The following is a 22,210-nucleotide window of genomic DNA, read 5'->3' as shown; positions in this document are numbered from 1 at the left end:
GTTTTTGTTAGTGAAGCCTTTTCCTATTTGTACAGTGAAGTGTAAGTTATCTGACAAGTGACTTGCCATGTGAGCAGTTTCCAAATCAAATGTCTTGGAGTTCTGGATGATAAGCTTAGAGACTCCTGAAGCCCAGTCTGTGAAGGGGTGGGCTCAGAGCGCCTGTTGGGCTCATCAGGGCACGGTTGCTAGGATTGCATTGCTGAGCCTGTTGATGCTCTTAAACAACAGCTGGACTCGACAGTGGTTTAGAAACAGGGTCTCCCTCTGTGAGCACAGCTGGTGGTCCTGGGACTCGCAGTGTAGCCCAGGCTGGCCTCAACCTGTAGTGATCCTGCCTCAGTATCCAGAATGCTGAGGTTACAGGCCTGAGTTCCCTTGCCTACTGCCTTTCTATATAGTTCTTGTCTCAAACCTTGTCTGGTTTTTTTTTTCCTTGATGTAGTTTCTGGTGAAGCTGTTTCCTGCACTGCCGTTTCCTTAGGTTTGGAAAAGTTAAAAGTCACAGTTAGTAGCAAAGCCACCTCACTGAAAAAGGAGCCACCCAAAGAGAAGCCAGGTCAGTATCTTTCGTGAGCACGTTTTTACCAAATATTCCTGAGACCCTCTGTGCCCAAGAGAGACCTGATCAGGCTGTTTGAGGTTGTTTGGGATTTTGTGTGTCCTCACACATCGCTCAGCACTTGCAATGTCGTACAGTTGTTGATTCCACTTGTGTCAGCAGGAGCGTCAGCCACGTGGTGTGAGAGCTACCGTCCCGTCCGAGAGTGGCTTGCTCAGTGCCGCCCTCCTGCAGGCCATACCCACACTGCCCACATTGGCGTTCCTTTGCTCCCTCTCTGATCTGTTTTTCTGAAACCATGTGCTGCTGTTGTTGCATTTCAGAAGCCTTGCTCAAGAAGAGGAAGGCTCGCTCCATGCTTCCCCTGAGCACAAGCTTGGACCACAGGTCCAAAGAGGAGCTCCATCGAGACTGTTTGGTACTGGCAACTGCAACTCACGCCAAAGGTACCGAGCGCTGCTCCTTGCTCCTGTGCGTTGCAGCTGATAATGGTGCTGTGTGTTAAGTGAATGAGCAAACGTTCAGATCACTACTGCCTGTGCTTTTCTCCCAGCTTCCTTGGCCCCCTGCCCCCTGCCATGCCCCTGTCCTGCAGTCACTGCTCCCATTATCCCATCTGTCACTCTGCTACCCAGCCAGCCATCTTTGTGCCACATCAGGCAAGGCATCTACACATCTCCGTGTAAATCTGCCTTCCACTCTTCCCTACCAGTGTCTTTAGGTTAAAACAAAAAATCCTCACTAGAGATGCCCCCCATAACGTCTGGCAGTTACTTTGATGTATTTGATGGAGGTTTTGTTTTTTTTTAAATGATTTTGGTTTTGTTTGTCACAGCCCAGTATTTTGGTATTTGAACAACTTGGTGTTTTTATTATGAATTTGATGTGTTAAAAAGAATAGCACAGTAAAGCACAATTCAAAGAATCCAAGAGAGTGAATCCCCTGCCCACTCTACTGGCTACCACTGTTTTCTCCTGTTCTTCTTATAGGTATGGCTTGTTTTTGGAATTTTGAGATGGCCTAGAGCCTCCTTGGTTAACAACAGTTAAACTTACTGGAAATCGGGATTTTTTACATTCTCGGGTGGGGTGTGTACTCTGGATGGACGCCAGGGCCTGTAATGTGCTAGGCAAGGCCTCCACCACTGAGCCGTGCCCAAACACCACTGACTGTTTTAGTTTTGTTTGTTTTTGTTTTGATTTGGTTTGGTTGCTTGATTGGTTTTTCGAGTCAGGGTTTCTCTGTGTAGCAGTCCTGGCTGTCCTGGAACTCACTCTGTAGCCCAGGCTGGCCTCGAACTCACAGAGATCCTCCTGCCTCTGCCTCCTGAGTGCTGGGATTAAAGCTGTTCAGCTCCATGCCTGCTCCTAGGGAATTCTTAGGCCATTCTGGTTAATTTTGGTTAATTTTTTAACAGTAAATTTAAAAGACATGTTGAATTTGGAATCCTCTTACCATATTTTTCCCTCAAGCCTTTGTTAGCACAAACTACAAAATGGTATTGTCTCGTTGGATTTTGCCCAAGCTGAGTTTTAAAGATTCCAAACTGTGTCTGTAACTAATAGGAGGTAGAGTCAGTGAGGACCTGGAGTGTGGTTTTTTTTTTTTTTTTTTTGTCTCTGGAGTAGGTGTTGGGGCATGTATCCCGAAACGACTGGACAGAAAGCAGTGGATGTCATTTCCCTGTTGACCTTTTCAATTCACAGAGCTAAATGAAGATGTGTCTGCCGACCTTGAGGAACGGTTCCACTTGGGCCTTTTCACAGACAGGGCTACTCTGTACAGGATGATGGAAACAGAAGGTGAGGCCTGCTCCGTTGTCTATATCGCCCTGTCTCTCCTCACTCTGGGTGGCTGCCAGCCTATGCATTGCCACTCTATGCAGCTTTTCTGCTTACAAATATGTTGCCATCTTGGCCACTGCCACATGTCCTTTATGTGGTTCTCAGACTCCAAACAGCAGCCACTAACTGGTGGAATGCACTTGAAGGCCTCTGGTGGCAGTGGTCAGCTGGGCTCCAGACCCATGCGTACATGTTGGCTTTGGTCTGTGGTTCACATCTACAATCGCAGCACTCTAGAGGCTAAAGCAGGAGTATCACAAGATTGAGGCCACCCTGTATGTCCATCCAGTGAGTTCTAGGGCAGCCTGAGCTATGAAGAGACTTTGTCTTTAAAAAAAAAAAAAAAAAAAAAAAAAAAGCCAGGGAGCAGAGGGCTGGCTCAGGTAGAAGTGCAGTTCTGACCTGAGTTCAGTCCTCAGAACACGCATAGCTCACACTGCAGTCCTAACCCAGCTACAAAATGGAAACAGACAAGAGGATGAGCCGGAGCAGGTGTCATAGTGCAGACAGAAACCTTGTCTCTGAAGTAAAGTGAAAGGAAAGATTTCACGTTTTAAAATCGGGACTGGAGAGGTGGCTCAGCAATTAAGAACACTGACTGCTCTTCCAGAGGACCCGGGTTCAATTCCCAGCACCCACATGGCGGCTCACAACTGTCTGTAACTCCACTTTCAGGGCTTCTGACACAGACATACATGCAGGCAAAACACCAATGAACATAAAATAAATTTTTTTTAATAAAAAAAAATCTTAAAATCATTTTAGTAGGTGCCTATATATTCTCTTCCACTTTGACTCTTGTTTTATAAAGGTCAAAACAGCTTTCCTTCACTGTCTCTTCTAAACAGGAAAAGGTCACTTGGAAAGTGGCCACCCTGAGCTTTTTCACCAGCTCATGCTCTGGAAAGGAGATCTGAAAGGTGTTCTCCAGGCGGCAGCAGAGCGAGGAGAGCTTACCGACAGCCTCGTGGCCGTGGCACCAGTAGGTATGTGCTTCCTGAAAAAGTGTGTGGCCTTCCAGAACGTGCCATTAAAGATACCCAGCACTGGTGTGGTGGTGGCTGGGGCACTGGTGTGGTGGTGGCTGGGGCACTGGTGTGGTGGTGGCTGGGGCACTGGTGTGGTGGTGGCTGGGGCACTGGTTGGTGTGGTGGTGCAGAGCCAGCAGCCGGGAGGCAGGGCAGAGGACTCACCAGTTCAGGGCACAAAGGAGAAAAGATGACGTGGCAGCACTTGCCTTGGGCTTAAAGTCACTCCCAAGTAGACGGTTTTACAGAAGCTGGCGCTGCAGCAATGGCAAAGGCTGGGGACACATCACCACTGTGTTTCGTCAGGACAGAGTAGCCGCAGCCCTGTGCTCTATAAGGAGCAGGTTCATTCTGCTCAGAGTTCTGGAGCTCGGGAGCCAGAGCCCGCATTGCTCAGTGGTGGCAGGGCCAGCACAGAGTCAGAATGTAGGGAAGACAGGACAGGCTGGCTTCCCGGGTGAGGCAGACCGAGCCAAGTTTGCTCTTTGTCTAACAGCTCCTGGGAATTAGTCGACTCCACGGGTCAGCAGTAGTCAGGCTGTCCAGGACCGCTGCCCTGTGTTTTAATTACTGTCCCCCAGGCCCAGCTCGACCATGCCTCTAGCACATAAGCCACTGATGGACAAAGCACATCTGGAAGGCCAATTGGACTGTATGATAGATTTGAAAATGCTTAAAGCCTTTGGCCCAACCGTTCTAATGATAGAAAGTAAACTACACTCATATTCATGGACATAACAAAAGACTGTAAGGGCCTACCTACATGTCTATAAGTAAGAGACCTGTGAAGTCATGTACACAGAGTGGAAACCCTTACAAATACCCAGAGACTGAGGCAGCCTTGTACACTCTTAACGTGAGCGAGCCCCAGAATATAGAAGAATCAAGGTGGCTCTCAGTGGAGCAGCTGACAGGAGCCTGGGCACACTGTGAACAATACAGTCCGGATGGCTAAAGGTGACCCTAAGAAACCAAATGGCAAGATGTCTGTCTATGCCTTCCTTATGCAGATGTGCAGAAAGGAACATACGGAAAATCTAGCCGTCCAAGTCAATTTGCAGAGTTTTTTTTTTTTTTTTTTTTTTTTTTTTTTTTTTTTTTTTGGTTTTTCGAGACAGGGTTTCTCTGTTTAGCTTTGCGCCTTCCCTGGAACTCACTTGGTAGCCCAGGCTGGCCTCGAACTCACAGAAATCCGCCTGGCTCTGCCTCCCGAGTGCTGGGATTAAAGGCGTGCGCCACCACCGCCCGGCTAATTTGCAGAGTTTTCTAAGTGCTACGAGAAGTGAAAGACAGCCAGGCCGGGAGAAATCGAAGTTTGGTGAAATGGTGAATTAGATAAAGTACACTGTGATTAGGAAACGAAGAAGCAAGAAGAAAAGGTCCCCCTAAATGTCCTTAAAAGACCACCATTCCTCCCCCACAAACACGGCCATCTCTATTGGAGATGTCGCAAAACAGATGGTGCCAGCAGGGCATGGTGTTGCACACTAATCCCAGCTCAGGGGAGGCAGAGGCAGGTGGATCTCTGTGAGTTCCAGGCCAGCCAGGGCTGTGTAGTCAGACCCTGTCTCTAAAGAAGAAACAGCAAAAAAGCAACCATATATTAAAATCTTCTTATGAATGAATAGCTTAGAGCAGGGGCGCCATGATTGACACATCTCTATGGCTGTGAAGTGGAGCCGTTGATGCTGTGGTGAACATGTAAGTGGGTCACATAGATCAGAATGTGTGGCGGGTCTCATCAACCCAGCCAGAAGCTCTCTTTGGACCTCACCCTCAGCGGAAGACACACATGGCCACACAGTCTCGCTGTCACTGTCTGTTCCTACCCAGAAGTGTTCCCTGAACTTCGTCTTCATGTGATAGAGCGAGTCAGAGGAACAAATCCTGTTTCACAGTGTGGGTGTGGGGAGGGGAGGGGGGCAGAAGGGCTACGGTAGCATCTGAAGTGTGCCTGATCGTCCTGCCTACTGAGTGATGAAAACGGCGTTTTAACTCAAATGTACCTCCGTTTACACACCCTCCTCCCCCTTTTTTTCTTTAAGCTGGCTATAGTGTGTGGCTGTGGGCCGTGGAAGCCTTTGCCAAGCAGCTGTGTTTCCAGGATCAGTATGTCAAGGCTGCCTCCTACCTGCTGTCCATCCACAAAGTGTATGAAGCTGTGGAACTCCTCAAGTCAAATCATTTCTACAGGTCTGTGCAGTTTGGGCCTCGGCCGGCATCTGACGTACTGTGTGATCTAAACTTGTTGATGACGCAATGGGAACAGAGAAAATAGTTGGGGGCTTGACGACTCCCTAAAGATTATCTTTATGTGTGTGTCGTGGGTATGTGCACATGATCACAGTTGTCTTATGGGGGCCAGGAACAGTGGATCCCTCTAGAGCTGAAATTACAGGAGGTTTTGAGCTACCCAACATGTTGGAACCAAGCTTGGGTCTTCTACAGGAGAGCAGTGAGTGCTCTTAACTGCTGAGCAGTTTCTCTGGGGCTCCCCCACCAATACCACTTTTTTTTTTTTTAAGGAAAAATCCAACATTCCTGTCTTAGGGTTTCTGTTGCTGTAGTGAACACCATTACCAAAAGCAACTTCAGCTTCCAGCTGTAGTCGTAACTGCTGAGGGAAGTCGGGGCCAGAACTCAAGGCAGGAACCGGGAGGGAGGAACTGGGGCAGAAGCCATGTTGTTTTCTTACATAGCCCGGGACCAGCTGCCCAGGGGCGGCACCACGCGCAGTGGGCTGGGCTGTCCTATGTCAGTCATCAATCAAGACAGTACCCCACAGACCTACTTCAGGCCAGTCTTCTGGAGGCATTTCTCAGTTAAGACCCTCTCTTCCCGATTTGTCTAGGTTTGTGTCAAGTTGGTAAAAACCAGCCAACACAGTTCTCAGTTTGGATGAAGGGCCGTCCACCATTCTTACTGGGGTGACTGGTGAGGTCTCTTTCCAGTGTAACCCTGTATGTCAGCCACAGTGGCGGAGGACCATTCTAGGCGGCATGAGCTAGACAGTTGGTTCTCTGTCTCACCATGTCTGCCATTAAGTGGGATGTTTGAATCGGTGACATTTAATATTCATTTGCTGTCCTTGGCTTGTATCTGCACACCTTGGTGTTTCTTTCTTGTTTGTCAAGTATATCTTTTTTTTTTTTTTGGATGGACTATTTTTGTCAGGTTCCTGTACTGACTTCTAGCTACGTCCTCTTAAATTTGTTTATTTACTCATTTTAATGTGTATGGATGTTTTGTCCACATATTTGTCTGTGCACCGTGTGTGTGTGTGCCTTGTGCTTAAAGAGGCCAGAAGAAGGCATTGTGTCCCCTGGAGCTGGAGTTACAGATGGTTTGTGAGCCACTGTGTGGATGCTGGAAATTGAACCCAGATCCTCTGGGAAAAAACAGCCAGTGCTCTCAATCACTGAGCCATCTCTCCAGCCCCTGACAGTTTTGTTTGTTTGTTTGTTTGTTTGTTTGTTTGTTTGTTTAATAGTATGTTCTACTGGTGATAATTCCCAAAACTTGTTTTGTGTGTAAAAGCCTATAATTTCACCTTCATCTGAAGAGATCTTTTCCAAGTTTAGAATTCTAGATTACTTCCAGATGTGGTGGTCCACACCTGCAACCCAGCACTGGGAGGAATGAGGACCAGGAACAGTGGCTGTGGTGATGCACACCTGTAGTTGTAGCAGCTTGAGGAACAAGAGCCTAAAAGAATCCTATACTGCAGATTTTCTTTCTATTGTTGTTGATACTTTTTGGTTATGTAACCCAGGCTGGCCTGGAAACTCCTGCCTTAGTTTTCCGGGTACTTCAGTTACAGGCGTGCTCTCCACACTGGCTGTATTTTCATCTGTGCTGCGTGAGAACAGTGGAGTTCTCTGTGTCCAGGCCGCCTTCCATTATCACTGATTTTCAGTAGTGTGATGATGTACTGTGGTGAGGTTGGCCTTTTGTTTACCTTGTCCTCCTTCGTTGTGGCTCACCTTGATCTTTGTGGAAACGGAACAAAGTCTGACGGTGCTAGCCTCACATCTGTGGCCGTGTTGTCAGCCTCTGGAATGCTGGGATTGTAAGCCTTCCCCTTACTTCAGGAGGGCAGATTCAGAGAAGTCCACATTGTGGACTGGTGAGGGCCTCCTACCTTCTGATATCTCTGCCGAAGGCTTTGCTTAGCGAGCAAGTCACAACAAGCTCTGGGCATCATTCAGCTCCAAGCTCCCTGATTGTTCTTTGTTCAGCCTCTCAGAGTTTCCAGCATGGCCCGAGACCCAGCAGGATCCACCCTGGCCACCTCTCTGTGTATGAACTGATTTCTCCTCCTTTGCTTTAAAGGACTATGCCTAGAAGTAAAAGCCCCAAGTATTTCTTTTTTCTTTGATTTATTTATTTTCTTTCGAGATAGGGTTTCCTGTGCAGTCCTGACTGTCCTGGAACTCGTTTCTCAGATCAGGCTGGCCTCGAACTCACAGAGATCTGCCAGCCTCTCCTCCCTGTGCTGGATTAAAGGCGTTGCTCTTTCGAGCATTTTCCTCCTCCTACAGCTGTGCAGTGGCTGCAGCTCCTGCTGAGCTGCACTTGGGAGATATTTGCCAAGTGACACACACTGAGTCGCTTTGTTAGAAGTCCCACAAGAGTCACACTCTTTAGTCTCGGGTCACCTTCACTGGAACGGTTTTCAACTTTGGGATGCTCTGAGTCCCCAGTGGCAGGTACTCTTTTCTGAAAATCCCATTTTTCAGGAAAGTGTAAACTTTATCATTGGAAACATAAAGTGACGACATGCTTTACTTTGTCCATTTTTGAGAAAATATCTGTAAAATACTTGAAGCTAAATAGCTTATCTGTTAGTTTTATTTATGTTTTTAGACAGGGTCTCACTGTAGCTCCAGCTCTTCTGGAACTCACTGTGTAGGACAGGGTAACCTCAAATTCATAGAGATCTGGCTGCTGCTGCTTCTGTGTGCTGGGACTAATGACGAGCACCACTAAGTCTGCCGGTGCTTTGTAAAAATAAGTGAGTTTTTTTGAAGAGAGCAGCTAGCTGGGGCTGGAGAAATGACTGTGTGGGCACGGTGGGTAAGAGTGTTTGCCTGCAAGCAGGAGAAGCACCCAATGAAAAGCTGGGCATGGCCGCCTATGCCTGGGACCCCGGTGTCAGCAGGTGGGAATAGAAGGATCCCAGGAGCTCTTTGACCAACCAGCCTAACCAATCTTAAAAGAAATGGGGTAGCTCAGCAGGTAAGGCCTCTTACTGCCCAGTCCATGGACCCAGGTTTGATACCCAGAACCCATGCAGTGGAAAGAACCAACTCCTCCTGCAGGTTACCTGGCCTACACACACACACACACACACACACACACACACACACACACACACACACACCTACACACACCTTATACATGCACAGCCACACAGAGTCTAAAAGGGAAAGTGAAGAGTGATAAAAAAGAAGTGTGTTGGGCTGGAGAGATGGCTCAAAGGTTAAGAGCACTGGCTGCTCTGCTAGAGGACCTGGGTTCAATTCCCAGCACCCACATGGTGGATCACAACTGTCTATAATGAGATCTGGTGTCCTCTTCTGTTGTGCAGGCATACATGCAGGCAGTACACTGTGTGCATACATAATAAATAAACCTTTTTTTTTAAAGTGTGTGTACAGTGTACACAGGCACAGACACTCACATGCAACACACAAGTGCACACTCACTCTCTCTCTCTCTCTCTCTCTCTCTCTCTCTCTCTCTCTCTCTCTCACACACACACACACACACACACACACAAATATTGAAAGTAAAGGCAGCTAGTCAGCCTCTAGTGTACTCGTACAGATTTCCCCAGAGATGACTGACATGGTTTGGAATAATGTCAGGAACAAAGCATTCTTGCCATTTTGTGATGGGGAAGGTGGAAAATGCTGATGGAAGGAATTAGGGAAATTAATCATTTGGCTGCCTCCCCGGGGCACTCACTGTTTTCATTGGTAGCCTCCCATGGAGGAACCTTTGCAGATTGACTGAAGTACCTGCTTTTGCCTTTAGAGAAGCTATTGCAGTTGCCAAGGCTCGGCTGCGCCCTGAAGACCCTGTCCTGAAGGACCTGTACCTCAGCTGGGGGTCCATCCTAGAGAGAGATGGCCACTACGCAATCGCAGCCAAGTGGTAAGCAGAGAGGCTGATTTAGTATGTGCTTGGAGCACGACAGAATGGAAGAGCTCAGTGTAGAAATGGGTACAGTGACCGGAAGTGTAAAAAGAAGGGAAGATTCAGCCCAGCCGCATGCTCCACAGTTACCTGATTTGGCACAGGCAGTCAGTCGATCTCAGGGGCAGACTTGAAGGTTACACCTGTCTCCATTGATGAGATAAGCAGAATGTGGGAGTGGGTCCTCTGTGGGGGTCAGTCAGCACTGTGGAGGTTCAGCGCGGTATACAACTCAGCAGCATGGGGCCATCCCGACCTCGGCCTCCACAGAGACCCAAGAGGGGTGCGAGGGCCGCACAGCTGGTGACCGGCTTTCACTCTTGCCACAGCTACTTAGGAGCCACTTCCGCCTATGATGCAGCCAAAGTCCTGGCCAGAAAAGGAGATGCAGCCTCGCTCAGGACCGCTGCAGAGCTGGCTTCCATAGCAGGAGAAAGTGAGCTGGCTGCTTCCCTGGCTCTCAGATGTGCCCAAGAGCTGCTTCTGGTGAAGAACTGGGTGGGCGCACAGGAAGCCTTGGGACTGCATGAAAGCTTGCAGGTCAGTCTCTGGAGCCTGGGGATGGGGGGTGTGGAGGGGCTGGGTCAAACTAACCCCCAGTAGACAAATTTCCAGTTGAGTAAGTGTCCTTTGGAAATGTCCAAAAGCCGTGGTGACTACCCTATCTCACTGAAATACTACAACTTGCTCATTACTATGTTTGGGGTAAGAGATACACCACTGTTCAGTGATTTCTACTGCTTACAAGTTTGTACAAACCATCTGAACAGCCACCGGTATGCCAGCGCTTGGGCAGTGCCCAGGGTTCCTACATTAGTACTGTCTCCCTCCGGGGAGAGTGGTTAGCCTCTGACAGAAAGATCACGGTAAGTAGCAGGCATGTCTGGTTTCTGGAAAGCTTTGTTCCTGTGGGCTAGAAATGACTCAGTGGTAGCTCATTTCCCTGGCGGTCCCAGGTTCCATTCCCAGCACTTCAGGTGATAACGGCAGTTAATGAGGACAAACCCTACAAGCTGTGCAAACAGCAGATTTCACTAACACGTTCGTGTTGGCGAGTTGGGAGCTTTGGCCGTACTCAGACTCCCACTGCCATCACTGTTGTTTTCTGACCCGTGAGAACTGAGGTGCAGTCTGTAGTCCACGCTTACCATAAGTGTACTGTGCAGCCCAGGCGGCCTCAAACTCAGAATCCTACTGTCTCAGTCTCCCTGGAGTTGGCATTCCAGGTGTGAGCCGCCTTGCCGGTTCTGACATTTCTGACATTTCTGGACTGTTTAAGCTCCTCTTTCCCTAGCACAGGAATAAGGCTGAAAAGCAGTGCCCAGCTGAGTGTTCAGAGCCCAAGGAAGATACATAGGTGGTTAGCGTCCTCAGAACTGGAAGATCGAGCCACAGGGTGCATTAGTTATAAAATGACCAAGTCCGGGCAGAGTCATTTATCGACAGCTAAGAAAAGTAGTTCTCGAGCACTTCATTTTCTCCCTGATGCAACATCCTCAACAAAGCAAAAAATAAAATAGTGCTGTAGCCTTTTGGTCCACACTGTGGTGAGGGGGGTCATTTTGACTGGTTTGCAGATGCCATCTAGGCTTAACTGAGGACTTCCCAGGGTGTGCCAGGTATCTTGTAGCAATGAGAAATCCAACAAATAAAGATTTTTCTAGAGCTTTTTTGCTACTTTTGTTGTTGGTGGATTCCCTGTCAGACCTGCTTAGACACGGCCTCTGCCTGCCCAGCTCCTGAGTGCCACGCTTGTCTGTTCCAACATCACTGCGCTGTCGGCAGGAGAGGGCCTGATGCTGCAGGGCTGAAGGGTGGACCTAGGTGTGGCTCCCGGTAGGGATTGTGGGTGTCAGTCAGGATCCTTGTTATAACCGTTGCCCAGTGGGGCGGCAGGCTCTAACGGGTGTGGGTGTCATCTACGTTTGCCTGTGTCATACCTGTGTGTTGTTGGATCCCAGGGCCAGAGACTGGTCTTCTCCCTCCTTGAGCTTCTGTGCCGACACTTGGAGGAAAAGCAGCCCCCAGAGGTCAGAAGCCCCTCTTCCGTTTACCACCCGTGGGCCGCGGGCTCTGAAGGAACCTTGGTGCAGAGAGTGGCCAGTGTGTGGCGCAGCGCCTTCGGTGTGGACACCCCGGAGCAGTGTCGGGCCGCCTTGCGGAAGCTGCAGGATGTCAAGTACCCGTCTGCAACAAGTAACACCCCCTTCAGACAGGTGCGCCACGGCCCAGGCCTGACAGTGTGCTTCATCCCTCGGAAAATAAGTAAAACCGTTGGTATCTGAAAAAGACAGGGCAGTCCAGGCCTTGGGAAGACCCCTCAGATGAAAGCCTTGAGTTGTGTATTCACTCGGGACTCTCATTGTTTAATTTTAAAATACAAGGAAGTTTGGGGCTGGAGAGATGGCTCATGGCTAAGAGCACTGGCTGCTCTTGGAGAAGGTTCAGTGTGCGTTATCAGCACCCATACACGTATGTAATTCCAGTTCCAGGGGATCCAGCACCCTCTTCTGGCCTTCATGGGCACCAGGCATACACATCATGCACAGACATACATGTAGGCAAAATACTACATAGAGCAAAGCTGAGGTCCTCCTGTCCTCCCCCGCTGCTGTTTCCCCCTCCCCACTCACCTGAGAGAGTCCCCGCCTGCAGGTTACCCATGCTGATGCCGAGGGGTCAAGCTGACGTACGGTAACTACTGAGTTCATCCTAGGAATATGCCTCCATTTGTCTGCTTTTTAAATTTTTAAATGAAAAGATTTTACTTTTGAGGAAGGAGACTTCCTCAGATGGTATACAAAATGGAAAGCGGGTTTGCAGTTTCTTACAAAGATAGCAGACTCCTGCCCAGCCAGCCAAGTGGACCGGGTGGTTCACATCAAGAGGTGAAATCAGGAGGCCACTCAAAGGCCTGCATACAAATATTTGGAGACATTTAGCCCACAACAGCCCCAAACAAACAGCCACACAAGGGAAGAATAGACCTCTGCACAGATCAGTGAGCCCCAGAAACAGGCTGACAGTCCCAAGACCCTTGAGACTGAAACTGTGACTCCATTTACATGGATTCTAGAAAAGCCATGCGGCATAACCAGGAGCTCTGAGAGTGACGTGAGGAGGGTGACTGGGAAGGTGCTGTCAGACGGCCTTGTGTGACAAAGGTGTTGTGTGCCTTCACTCTGGTGGTGGCTGTAAACTGCTTGTCAGATGCTTCAAGCTGCTTAGTAACCTACGGGCTGGAGAGCCGGTTCAGTCAAGTAGGTGAACTGCTTTGCGTGAGGCCCTGGGTTTAATCACTAACATGCAGTTGACATCCATGTCCCAGGATTAGGGAGGCAGAAGCAGGTAGACCCCAAGGACTTGCTGTCAAGACGATCTAGCCCGGCTGGTGAACTTAAGGTTCTGTGAGAGACCCTGTCTCAAAAGAGAAAATGGGGCCAGGTGATGGTGGTGCACACCTTTAATCCCAGCGCTCGGGAGGCAGAGGCAGGTGAATCTCTGTGAGTTCGAGGCCAGCCTGGTCTCCAAAGCGAGTTCCAGGACAGTCGGGCTACACAGAGAAACCTTGTCTCAAGAAGAAAAAAAGATAAAATGGAGTGATTGGGAAAGACAACTGACATTGTACCTCAGACCTCCACATGCTAAAATGAATTGGTACCAACTATTCACGTTATTTCTGTTGATTTCCTTCTTCTTCTTTTTTTTTTTTTTTTTTTTTTGGTTTTTCAAGACAGGGTTTCTCTGTGTAGCTTTGCGCCTTTCCTGGAACTCACTCTGTAGCCCAGGCTGGCCTCGAACTCACAGAAATCTGCCTGGCTTTGCCTCCCAAGTGCTGGGATTAAAGGCGTGCGCCACCACCGCCCGGCTGATTTCCTTCTTTTTGTTTTGTTTTGAGGCTGGCCCCAAACTTCTTAGATAGCAGAGGATGACCCTGAAGTCCTGGTCCTCCTGCCTCCACTTCTCCAGTGCTAAGATTACAGGTGTGTGTCACCACACCAAGTTGATGTGAACCTGAGGACTGAACCCAAGGCCTTGTGCGTGCTAAGCAGGCACTCAGCCAATTAAGCATAATACCCCCACCCCCCATTTTGTTTGTCTAATTACAGCTTTTTAGATCCAGAAACTTAACTCACTTTGTTTTTGTTTGCAGTCTAAAGACAGGATGTTGTATAACCCAGTCTGCCTTTGATCTCATGACCCTCCTTCCTCAGCTCCCTGGGCATGCCAGCTGCCTTCACTGTTAAGCGCAGTGGTCAGTGCATCTCCTCAGAATGCTCAGACTTTACCACCAGGCAGAGGGGGATTGATGGGTGGGAGGTAAAGGCCTTCCAGAGTAGCCGTTCTGTGTGACTGGTTTCCGGTACAGTTCCTAGCTATGGGACCAGGCTTGTCAAGTCTCTGCCACAGGAGGGTGTTAGCAGGTGAGTGAGACTCTGGCCTCTTTGCAGCTGCTGCTCCATGTCTGCCATGACCTGACCCTGGCAATGCTGAGCCAACAGGCGGCCTCCTGGGAGGAGGCCGTGCCAGCTCTGCTGCAGGCTGTGCTTCGGAGCTACACCTCAGGGAACTTCACCCTCATGCAGGAAATCTACTCAGCCTTTCTCCCAGGCGGTAAGTGACCCCGCACACACATCGCTGCCTGGGTCCTCCCGTTACAGCACAGTATAACCACCTCCGATGGTACTGTACTGGCAGTGGCAGCGTCATTAAAAGGGGATGTGGCTGTGGCAGGAGGATCGCCACAAACTCTGAGCTACACAGGTTACAGAGACCAAACCAAAGCACCCGCACCGGTGTCTTACCTGCCTGCTCTCTCCTTAAAGCACAGTTGGAGAGGGAAAGAAAAAGAGCTGGTATATGGGGTACATGCACCTGCCATCCCAACATGGGGGTGGGGTGGTCCGAGCAGCAGTTCAAGGTAACCTTGGCTATGTGGTGAGTTTGCAGCCAGCCTGGGCTACATAGACCCTGTCGAACCATCACCCAAGAAGTGGGGGCGGTGGTCAAGAAATGTGACTTTCCAGCAGAGCGGTGGTAGGGCACGCCTTTCATCCCAGCACTCAGGAGGCAGAGGAGGGTGGATCTCTGAATTTAAGCCCAGCCTAGTCTACAGAGTCGAGTTCCAGGACAGCTAAGACTATACAGAAACACTGCCTCAAAAAACTGAAAATAAATAAATAATGAGTGAATAAATAAATGAATGTGGGTTTCCAAGCTGGAAAGATTAGGAAAGCTAGGCATTTCATCTTTGTGAAACAGCTCTGGCTGTCCTGGAACTCACTTGGTAGACCAGGCTCGCCTCGAACTCACAGAGATCCGCCTGCCTCTGCCTCCTGAGTGCTGGGATTAAAGGTGTAAGCCACCACACCCGGCTAGGCATTGACTATGTGATTAGTCCCTACAGTTCATCTCAATTTTCAGAGCACAGTGTACTTCATACCCTACCCCACCACATTAGTGTGGCCCTGGAGCTCTTAATAAAACAATAGTTTTCTGTCATGCTGTGAGTGATGTCACCTGTGGCGATGGGATTGCATTGTCCCAGGGTGGGAAAGGAAATGATGAGTTCCATTGGCTTTGGGCAGAGGATGTAATCCCAAGAGTTACATTGCTGTCCCTTCTCCTGGGGTGACCACACATGGGTGAGAAGCCAGGTTTCTCACAGATAGAGAAATGTATAACATATCCCAGGATCCTTTTCTTCTAGGCTGTGACCACCTACGAGATAAACTGGGAGACCTCTCTCTTGCCACTGCAGCTTTCAAAAGCTTAGAGGCCTTTTTTATTTACGGGCAACTGTATGAAGTCTGGTGGTCACTCTGTGGGCCTGGCCCTGAGTCCAGCATCTGGGTGAAAAGCACAGTCCCTGCGGAGCAGAGGGAGCCAGATGACAGCGCCAGTGATAAAGACACAGAGCCTGGGGCTGCTGCTCAGCCACAGTCGAGTCAGCCTCCAGGCGCAGGCCTCAGGCTCAGTGGAGAGAGTGAGCGTTTACTTAGTGCCTGCAGAGAGCTCTTCTCAGAAAGGCACGCCAGCCTCCAGAGCTCCCAGAGGACTGTTGCTGAAGTCCAAGAGACACTGGCAGAGATGATCCGCCAGCACCAAAAGAGTCAGCTCTGCAAGGCCACGGCCAACGGCCCCAACAGAGATGACCCTGGCCAGGAAGCAGAGCAGGCCGCTTCGCAACCTCAGAGCCCAAGGTAAGTTCAGGTCTGGAACCATGGTGGCCTTGTTGTCCTATAACTGTGCAGTATAAGTGTGTGATGCCATTGACTAGGCCGTTGGGAAGCAGCAGACCCAGGTCAGTCAGCTAATTCCAGCCCTTCTGAAGCCACTCAGTGCTCCATATACCCCTACACTAGCGCTCAGACTGCCATTACAGGTGTGTGCTACTACGTATGCTTCTAGTACCTTTCATCTTGATTACATTCCTCAGGCTAGAATCTAAGAAATACCAGTAAGTTCAGAAATCCGCAGAGGTTATATTAACTTTAAAATAGTATGGGGCTGGAGAGACATTATAATTAAGGGCACCCGCTTTTTTTGAAGACCTAAGTTCCTTTCCCAACACCTACCCAGGGGCTCACAACTACCTCTAACCTTAGGTCTAGAAGATCCAACACCCTCTTTTGACTTTCATGGGTGCCTGCACTCATGTGCATACCCACTCATAGAAACACATTCATACACATAAGTAATCTGAAAAAATGAAAAACTATATGCCTGTAATCCCAACACTCCAGAGCTGGAGGCAGGAGACTCGGAGGTGGTTCAAGGTCACATTGACTGTATGGCTACCTAGGAAATGTGGGACTGTCTCCAAAGGAATTAGAAAATGGTCTGTTATAACTTAGAAATCCCAGCCACTGCTGTAGGCAGTTCAGGTTTGTTTTTTATTTGTGTATAAGACATGATCTTTCCCTGTGGTGGCCCTTCTACCTCAGCCTTCCAAATGCTGGGATTATAGATGTGCCCAGCCAGGTTTGCTTTTAGAAAAAAAAAAAAAAAAAATGCTGTACAGCTCTGAGATGGGCTCTTACCTTTGGCTCACAAGATTCCTGTTGAGGACCTTAAGACACCGTTCCTGGCTGCCTTCCACTCCTTGGAGACCCCGGCCTGTCACACTTGTCTGCCGTCTTTCCTCTAAAGCCCCTATCTTCTGTCACAGGTATTAGAAAAGTGGCACATCACATCGTCATAGGTGTGCGTCTCATCCCAGTTTGTTGCCTTCTCCATCTCTGAGTTGAAGTTACTTAGGTATAACAAGTGGCTGGCTTCAAGAAAGTACGGAGGATGTGACAAATACCAGTCACTCATCCCTGGAGATACGCAAACCATGACACAGTGAAGGGCTAGGTATAGGACTGAGTAAGGAGAGTCTGTCCCCAACAAGAGGAAACCCTGGATTCTATGACCAGCATCGTGGGCATGGTGGTGCATGCCTATAATCCCAGCACTGGTGGGGTAAGATGCAGGAGGATCAAGAGTTCAAGGTCATCCTCAGTTACATTGTCTAGTTCAAGGCCAGCATATGTGAAACCCTGCCTTTAAAAATAAAATGAATCTGCCCGGCCGTGGTGGCGCGCACCTTTAATCCCAGCACTTGAGAGGCATAGGCAGGTGGATCTTTGTGAGTTCGAGGCCAGCCTGGACTACAGAGTGAGATCCAGGAAAGGCGCAAAGCTACACAGAAAAACCAAAAAAAAAAATAAATAAATAATAAAATGAATCTACAGTGAAATACCGTTTCATACCCAGTGTGCTGTGGCTGCTGTCAAGATTGGTGCAGCACAGCTTGAATCTTTGTCCTAGGTGAGAACACTATGGAAGTTCCTCGGGAATTAGAAAATGAGCTGCACTCTGAGATCCAGCCGTTCTATTCCTCAGTCAAGAGGACTGAAAGCAGGGCAGCCTGGCATGGTTCTGCATGCCTCTAATCCCAGCACGTAGGACCCCAAGTTAGCCAGTCTGGGCTACACAGCAAAATCTGTCTAAATAAATTAATGCAGGGATGATTAAATAATTGAAATTCCACTGTTTGTGTAAGCATCTGCAGCACTGTGCATGATAGCATTGAAAATGAGAAGCAGCCCAGTATCCAAGGACAGGTGGGTAGATTAGCAGACATGGTATATTCATTCAGTGAAATACTACTCCGTGTTTCCAGTGTTGAAAAAGAAGGAAACTGTGGCCTGTACTACATTTGCTACAAGGTAGATGGCATAATGGTTCCATGAGACAGCAAGTGTGGACTGCCAACCAGCAGAGATAGGCAAGGCAAGTTCCTGTTTCACAAGAGCTCTGGTCCTGAGCAAGAGTGGGAGTGAATGCCTTTAATTCTAGAACCAAGAGACCAGCCTGGTTTACAAAGCAAGTTCCAGGCCAGCCAGGGTCACACAGTGAGACACTGTCTCAAAAAAAATAGCTGTGGTCCTGGATGGCAGTGATGATGCACAGCATGATGAGTGGACATATGTTTGTAGGTGGTTGAAATGGTTTTAACTATTCTTTTTTTTAATTTGTTAATTTGTTAATTTATTTATTTATTTATTTATTTATTTATTTATTTATTTATTTATTTATTATGTATGCATGCAGAAGTGGGTGCCAGATCTCATTACAGATGGTTGTGAGCCACCATGTGGTTGCTGGGACTTGAACTCAGGACCTCTGGAAGAGCAGTCAGTGCTCTTAACCTCTGAGCCATCTCTCCAGCCCGGTTTTAACTATTCTTTTACCACAGTCAAAACAGTGGGGGTTGGCAGGTTGTTTAGTGGGTAAAGGCATTTGCCACCAAGCCTGATGATACGGGTTTCATTCCTGAAACCTACATATGGAAGGAGGGGATCAACTCCCAAACGTCTCCTGACCTCCACATGTACACACTGTACCATGCAAGCACAGCCATGATCGCACACATGTATGTACAGTAACAAAAGGTTTTCTTTAACTGAAACATTTGGGGTAGAAGTTAGGTGACCATATGTGACTTCAGTTTATTGTTACTCTTGCTAGCAGAGAAGAAGGGAATGCACCAGTCTCTCTCCCTGAATTAACCCGAAGGCTCACGGAGGCCAATGAGAGAATAGCTGAGTTTCCGGAGAGTGTAAAGGTAAGGATGTTTGGAGATGCTTCACACCAACCCCTGAGGTCATCTACATCCACTGTCATTGTGTGTGCTTAAAGTTTTAGGATACAAGAGTTGGGCGGTGGCGCACGCCGTTAATCCCAGCCTCGGGAGGCGGGCGGGCGGATCTCTGGGTTTTAGGGCTGCCTGGTCTACAGAGTGAGTTCCAGGACAGCTAGTGGTATACAGACCAAAAAAAAAAAAAAAAAAAAAAAAAAGGAAGAAAGCACTTGGGATGCGGTTGTCTCTGCCTAGCTGCAGTAATTTGTGACAGTGGCAGGACTGGCCACACCACAGGTTTCCTGCTCGGTCTTAGGGAAAACCGAACAAGAGTTAGGTATGGCTGAGAGGGAAACCAAGTCAGATGGGAGATGGTAGCAGGTGCAGTACTCACGGAGGAGCAGTGCGTTGGGCTGTGACTGGTACTAGGAGCAGCTGTGAGTTGATTTGGGGACACTAGGAGACTCACCCACGAGGACATGCCAGCAGACATACCAGTTTCATCCATCTGTCCTCTGCACGCCCTTGCAGACACTGCCTTGTCCTGTTGTTTTAGGCCTGGCCCTTTCCAGATGTGCTGGAGTGCTGCCTGGTCTTGCTTCACATCGGGTCCCAGTGTCCTGGCGCCGTGAACCCCGAGCTGCAGCAACAGGCCCAGAAGCTCCTTCAGAAGTACGGCCACAGTAGAACTTACAGAAGACACTGCCAGACCCCGCGCACATGAACTTGCAGAGGCCGTAAAGCTGTGCCACACTACTGTGACAACTTTCTTCTCAGTCACAGCTCACCAGGCCTCCAGCCCGTCTCCAATGGAAAGATGCTGTGGTCCATCTGACAGCTGAGGGTGAAGTTTGATCCACTCACAATGGAGCCTGCCTGGTGCCTCCCAAGTGGTTTCCTGTAATGGAGCCAAAAGCCAGCAGGGTCACTCAGAACTAGCCCTCGCCAAGACTGTTGTCTCAAGCCTTACGTGGTTTCCCCAAAGAGAAGCCTTCTTCACCCCAAGTCTGTCTGTCCTAGGTGCAGCTGCCTTTATAAATCCCCACCATCGGAATGTCTCATTCTGTGGGAGGGGCACTTGACACGCTTCTCACTGTTGGGTCGGGGCTTCTTAATTACTTTGTTAGCTGGGCTTCCCACCTCTCAAAGAGTAAAGGAATTAGCCTCTCCCACTGTGTTGACTGGGAACACCAGGACAACAGTGATTTTATTTGTATGGAGTTGCTTCCGTGGACAGATGGCTACGGCTATCTGAGAACAGAGCTGATGTTGTCCTCCAGGCTGGGTAGCGTGACTGATGGTGGTCAGACAGCTCAGGAAAAGTCACTCCTAGTGGTTCTTTAATCCTTTGGGGTCATAAAACCCTTTGGTTGAGGATCGACTAAAACCCAGCCTGGAGAACAATGCGTATATTTCCTCCTTTTACATGTGCCTCCCGGGTCATTAGGCTTCACTGGACACCCTGGAACCCGCAGTACTATTTATTCCCCAGCCCTGGGCCTGCTGCTAGTTACCACACAGCCAGACAGCTCAGAGGCTGATGATGCCTCCACTGTCACTGGTTTCTAGAACAGAAAAAGCAGACATGCTCAGGTTGTGTGGGCCAAACAGACCTTCTTTTTGCCTCTCTTGAGGTCCAATGTGAAGGCTTCATCTGTGGGCAGCAAGAAATATTCCCCCCTGGAACTCCCATGGGACGTGCATCTTGAGGTATTTGTGTGTGCCTAGCTTTGGAATCTAAATGCTAAACCCAAAAAAGGGAACTACTGTACCATTGTGTGAACTCTAGGAAGATGCATTGGTCTTAAAGGCAAGAGTCTTGACAAATGTGAGTGGGCTTGACTATATAGAGGACTGGATAATGCCAAGCAACTTCATCTACAGAATGGGAAAAGTTGGTTCCCTCCACTTGAATAAAGAGTAGCTGGTAAACTACAGACTCACCTTTGTGATTTGCTGAAACCAGTGCTTGTTGGGAGCAACCCTGCCCACTGTGCATGCCACTTACTACTGGGGAAAAACAGGCAGGAGGAATTTGAATTCAAGGCTAGCCTGGGCTATGAAGCAAGACCTTGTCTCAAAAATAGTAATGATAATCCAGTGGGCTACAGTGATGGCTTAAGAGCACTGGCTGCTTTTCCACAGGACCTGGGTTCAATTTCAGCCCCACATGGTGGCTTACAAACATCTATAACTTCCGTTCCAGGGGATCCAACACCCTCTTCTGGCCTCCACAGTCACCAGGCATACACATAGTACATAGATGTACACACTCAAAAAGAAACCTAAAATAGAACTACCCAATAGAAAATTAAAATGACAGCTGTTTTCCTCTTAAACTGCTCTTTTAAATAATGTATGATGTTATCAACTTGCTATCACTCGAATATTATTTCTGTATCCCTAGTTATGAGAACCACAGAGCCAGAGGAGCAAAGGTGTTCACTCAAGGTTGTAGCAGAAAGCATGTATTACTAAGCAACCTTTTTTGAGGGTGGGTGGGCAGTGTTTATCTAAAGTAATTTGGTCTAGACTCATCCAGTTACCTTCTGTAGTTGTTGGGTTTGGGTTTTTTGTTTTTTTGTTTTTTTTTTAACTCGTTTTCTCTTTTGGCTCTTTGCTCTTTGGGGGCCCGCCACCTAGCTCCTAAATAATCACATACACAGGCTTACTCTTTCTTATAAATGCCTGGCCTTAGCTTGGCTTGTTTCTTGCCAGCTTCCCTTAAATGATCCTGTCTATCTTTTCTTCCATTCTTATTCCATGTCTGGCTGTAGAGCTGCCTGGCCCCTGGAGTCTTCCCTCGTTCTCGCACCTCCATCTTTCTCCCCCCAGATTTCTCCTGTTGATTCTCTCTTCTTGCCAGCCTTGCCTGTCCTTTCACCTGCCTAGCTATTGGCCATTCAGCTCTTTATTAGACCAATCAGGTGTTTTAGACAAGCAAAGTAACAGCTTCACAGAATGAAACAAATGCAACATAAAAGAATATAACACATCTTTGTATCATTCAAACAAATGTTCCACAGCATAAACAGATGTAACACATCTTCAAAATATTCCTCAGCACCTTCTCCCACCTTTTTTTTTAAGGGGGTGGAGGTTGGATTTTTTTTTTTTTTTAAGGTTTATTTATTATGTATACAGCATATGTGACTGCAGGCCAGAAGAGGGCACCAGATCTCATTACAGATGGTTGTGAGCCACCATGTGGTTGCTGGGAATTGAACTCAGGACCTCTGGAAGAGCAGTCAGTGCTCTTAACCTCTGAGCCATCTCTCCAGCCCTGGATTTTGTTTTTTCAAGACAGGGTTCTCCGTGTAGCCCTGGTTGTCCTGGAACTCACTCTAGATCAGGCTGGTCTCATACTCCGAGATCCGCCTGCCTCTGCCTCCCACGTGCTGGGACTAAAGGCCTGCGCCACCGCTGGGCCTCTTCCACCTCTTA

General features: G+C 48.6%; 1 protein-coding gene across 4 annotated transcripts in view; it reads left to right on the top strand.

The window, feature by feature from the left end:
- Gemin5 (gem nuclear organelle associated protein 5) overlaps positions 1 to 20,703 on the top strand; it is a 48,778-nt gene extending 28,075 nt beyond the window's left edge. For 2 of the 4 annotated variants that reach the window (XM_028863171.2, XM_028863169.2), the window contains exons 17-28: positions 446 to 559; positions 886 to 1,008; positions 2,270 to 2,365; positions 3,256 to 3,393; positions 5,481 to 5,628; positions 9,475 to 9,594; positions 9,966 to 10,176; positions 11,598 to 11,852; positions 14,088 to 14,250; positions 15,347 to 15,839; positions 18,658 to 18,751; positions 19,323 to 20,703. In XM_028863171.2, the coding sequence (XP_028719004.1) occupies positions 446 to 559; positions 886 to 1,008; positions 2,270 to 2,365; positions 3,256 to 3,393; positions 5,481 to 5,628; positions 9,475 to 9,594; positions 9,966 to 10,176; positions 11,598 to 11,852; positions 14,088 to 14,250; positions 15,347 to 15,839; positions 18,658 to 18,751; positions 19,323 to 19,490 (2,123 nt within the window). In that variant the 3' untranslated portion in view covers positions 19,491 to 20,703. Of the gene's footprint in view, positions 1 to 445; positions 560 to 885; positions 1,009 to 2,269; positions 2,366 to 3,255; positions 3,394 to 5,480; positions 5,629 to 9,474; positions 9,595 to 9,965; positions 10,177 to 11,597; positions 11,853 to 14,087; positions 14,251 to 15,346; positions 15,840 to 18,654; positions 18,752 to 19,322 lie in introns of all 4 variants that reach the window. The other 2 variants (XM_028863170.2, XM_028863168.2) reach the window with 1 other exon arrangement.
- Positions 20,704 to 22,210: the final 1,507 nt, after the last annotated feature.

The sequence above is a fragment of the Peromyscus leucopus genome, chromosome 8b, assembly GCF_004664715.2.
Source record: "Peromyscus leucopus breed LL Stock chromosome 8b, UCI_PerLeu_2.1, whole genome shotgun sequence".
NCBI lineage: Eukaryota > Metazoa > Chordata > Mammalia > Rodentia > Cricetidae > Peromyscus > Peromyscus leucopus.
Note: the sequence above shows the minus strand (reverse complement) of the source record. Positions and strands in the feature narration are given on the sequence as shown.